Source organism: Solanum lycopersicum, chromosome 3 (assembly GCF_036512215.1).
Source record: "Solanum lycopersicum chromosome 3, SLM_r2.1".
Lineage (NCBI taxonomy): Eukaryota > Viridiplantae > Streptophyta > Magnoliopsida > Solanales > Solanaceae > Solanum > Solanum lycopersicum.
In genome coordinates this window covers 20,045,275-20,048,492 of record NC_090802.1, presented here as the reverse complement: position 1 = coordinate 20,048,492, position 3,218 = coordinate 20,045,275, and the positions used below count along the sequence as shown (strand labels likewise).

At 43.3% G+C, this 3,218-nt stretch overlaps 1 protein-coding gene across 1 annotated transcript; it reads right to left on the bottom strand.

Annotated features, from left to right (window-relative positions):
- Nucleotides 1-1,910: 1,910 nt before the first annotated feature.
- LOC138347453 (uncharacterized) lies at nucleotides 1,911-2,741 on the bottom strand. Its single transcript, XM_069295749.1, has one exon. The coding sequence runs from the start codon at nucleotides 2,739-2,741 to the stop codon at nucleotides 1,911-1,913; it is 831 nt and encodes a 276-aa protein (XP_069151850.1).
- Nucleotides 2,742-3,218: the final 477 nt, after the last annotated feature.

Sequence of the window (3,218 nt, the reverse complement as noted above, 5' to 3'; positions counted from 1 at the left end):
TCATAAAACTGGGAGGCAGTGACTACGTCGGACGCCACCTTTTTGGGTGTGGCTCTGACAGCACGTGCAGCTCGGGATAGGGTGGAACACGCTCATCATCAAAGCCAATGACCAGGCGGGTAGACGGGGAGACAGACTTCATTTTGTTTTGGTGCCATAATAGATAGTACCTGTAAAGAATCACTTTATTACTAGAAGGAGAAAACAAAACAAGCAAGCCGACATAAAATAAATAAAAGAGTTAAGATGTAATGACATTTCTATAGTAACAGTAAAACATGACGGACCAGGTGACGTCTCGTCGTGAGTACGATGGACCAGGTGACATCTCGTCATGAGTACGACAGACCGTCATGGGGTGCGTCGTGTCTTACTTAAACTATATTTATGTGGAGAACTCTGAAGGAAAGTCTCTGACAAGTATGACGATATATGCAGGATAGACCATTGTGATTATGACGTCCATCGTCGATGTCCGTCGTGGAACACTTAAAAAAATGGAGACCCTTAGGAGAGGGGTCTCTGACCGTCATGACGGTTATGTAGGACGGACCGTTGAGGGTATGAAGGTTCGTCGTAGGTGTCCGTCAAAGGATACTTACAAAAATTGAGAGACCCTTAGGAATAGGGTCTCTGGCCTTCATGACGGTATGTGCAGGATGGATCATCGTGGGAATGACGGTCCGTTGCATGTGTCCGTTGGAGGACAATTAGGAAAAGTGAGAGACCCTTAGGAACAGTGTCTCTTACAACCAGAACGGTTGTGCAAGACGGACCATCGTGGGAATGACGGTCCATCACATGTGTCTGTTGGAGGACACCTAGAAAAAGTGAGAGACCCTTAGGAACAGGGTCTCTAACAACCAGAACGGTTGTGCAGGACGGACCGTCATGGGAATGACGGTCCGTCGCACGTGTCCGTTGGTGAACACTTGGAGAAAATTGGTCAATGGGGTGTTAGGGATGTTGGAACAGACCCAATGACGGTCCGTTGTGGGTATGACAGTCCGTCATCAGGGTCTCGTTCTATCATTCAGTGACAGAACTGGGATGCCTTATTCATCCCTATGACCCAAATGGAATTGTTAGTGTTTTAACCTACAATTGTCTAACCCAAATACCTAGTAAACTAGCAATGCTAAAGCACCTATTTCTAGAGTTTTAACAAGGCAATTTTGATGATTCTCAACCTAAGTCAGACAGAATATGTATTAAAGAATGAACCCATAATTAAGAAATAGGTTAATACTAATTGATAAGCAAAAATGCAATGTAAATGGGTAGAAATCAGAGATACATACCTCAGAATTTGAGAAAAACAAGTGAAGAAGGTACTTGGTGATCAAGTAAAGAACCACAGCGGAAGACTCCGACTAGTAGAGAGTGAATGGTAGGAATTAGGGAACTTAGGAAAATGATCGGTTGTAAGAGAGGGGGGTTATGAACATGGAAGTTGAAAAGGGAGGGAAATGGGAGAAAGAGGGAAGGAATGGGTGAAATGAAAGGCGTGGGGGTTTTAAATGTGAAGAATTTTTTAAAAAACCCCAGCCGGGTCGGATCGGGTACGCTTCATTAATGATGCGAAGAGTCCCCGATGACGGTCTGTCGCAGTTGCGACGGTCCATCGTTGGTTCCGTTGTGTGTGCCCTAGTTTTGAAAATAACAGAAAGACGTACCTAGCACGACGGATTCATGCGACGGTCCATCGCGTGCATGACGGTTCGTCGAGGTATCCGTCTGTGACTGTTGTAGAGTGATTTTCTGCAAAATTTCCTGGTGTTGTGCCTGCAAATTTTAGACCCATTGGTAGAAAATGCTACCATTACTAAAAAGAAAAACTATAAGTATTGGGTTGCCTTCTAACAAGTGACTGATTTAACGTCGCGGCATGACTGAGGACACTTGATTACTCATTCTTTATCAAGATGGTATGCCTTGCTTTCTTCATTCACCGACTCGACATGCCTAAAATAGGGTTTCATTCGTCCTCCATTTACCTTAAACTGCTCACCCTCCTTGGTTTTCAGCTCAACTGCTCCATGACGGAGTAGTTGGGTAATCAAGTAGGGGCCAGTCCATTTGGACTTGAGCTTGCCCAGAAACCAACGCGACCTAGAATTGTATAAAAGCACCAAATCCCCAATCATAAGCTCTCGTTTTTCACTTTGTAGGTCATGGTTCTTCTTAATCTTTTCTTTGTAGGATATGGCAGATACCGATTGGAGCTCACCACTCTGCCTCATGGACCTACAAATGTTGAAGGTCGCTTCAACTTTCCAAAGAATAATAGGCACTTCAAAATCGACTTCACAATCAAGAATAACCAAATTTGCCAGAAATATGAATGACTCCACTTTTACTAGCACATCGTGGAGAATCCCTATAGGCCTTTTCATTGTTCGATCGGCCATCAATAGCCCCATCGCAAAGGGCTTTGGGTCACCCAAACCCAACTTCTTGTAAATCGAGAGGGTCATGAGATTTATGCTTTCCCCCAGATCACATAATGCTTTCGCAAAATGTAATGACCCGAGTGTACAACTAGTAGTGAATGCACCTGGATCTTCTTTCTTTTGTACGAGAGATCTTGTAGCAATAGCACTACAATGCTTCATTCTATCATCATCCTTAAAAATGACCGATCTTTTCTTTGTAACCAGATCTTTCATAAACTTGGCATAACCGGGCATATGTTCTAGAGCTTCCACCAAAGGGATATTGATATAAAGTTGCTTCAACATTGTTATAAAACGCCAATATTTACCATCCTCGGTCTTTTTCACTAATCTCTGAGGAAAGGGGGGGTCTAGGCATGGGAATTACCTTTATAATTACTTCAACATCTTTTCCAGTGCTATCTTCTACTTCACCACTACCCTCTACCCCCTTATCATTATCCTTTCTCACCTTTTCCTCATTAGACGGCATAGGTGGGTCAATGGTTTTCTTACCACCTCGAGTAGTGATTTCCATACAGTGTGCATCATTTTTCAGATTTTGTACAGTGTTGCTAGGAGGAGTGCCCGATTGCCGTGTGTTCACAATTGCAGATAATTGGGCCATTTGCAACTTGATGTGCTTAATCGATATTGCATGTGTCTCGAATTTCTGTCCAATACCCGCTAAATAACTCCTTAACTTTTTAATGTGATCATCATTAGCATTGAACCTCCTCATCATTTTGTGCAACATATCCTCAACTCGCGCCATACTACCTC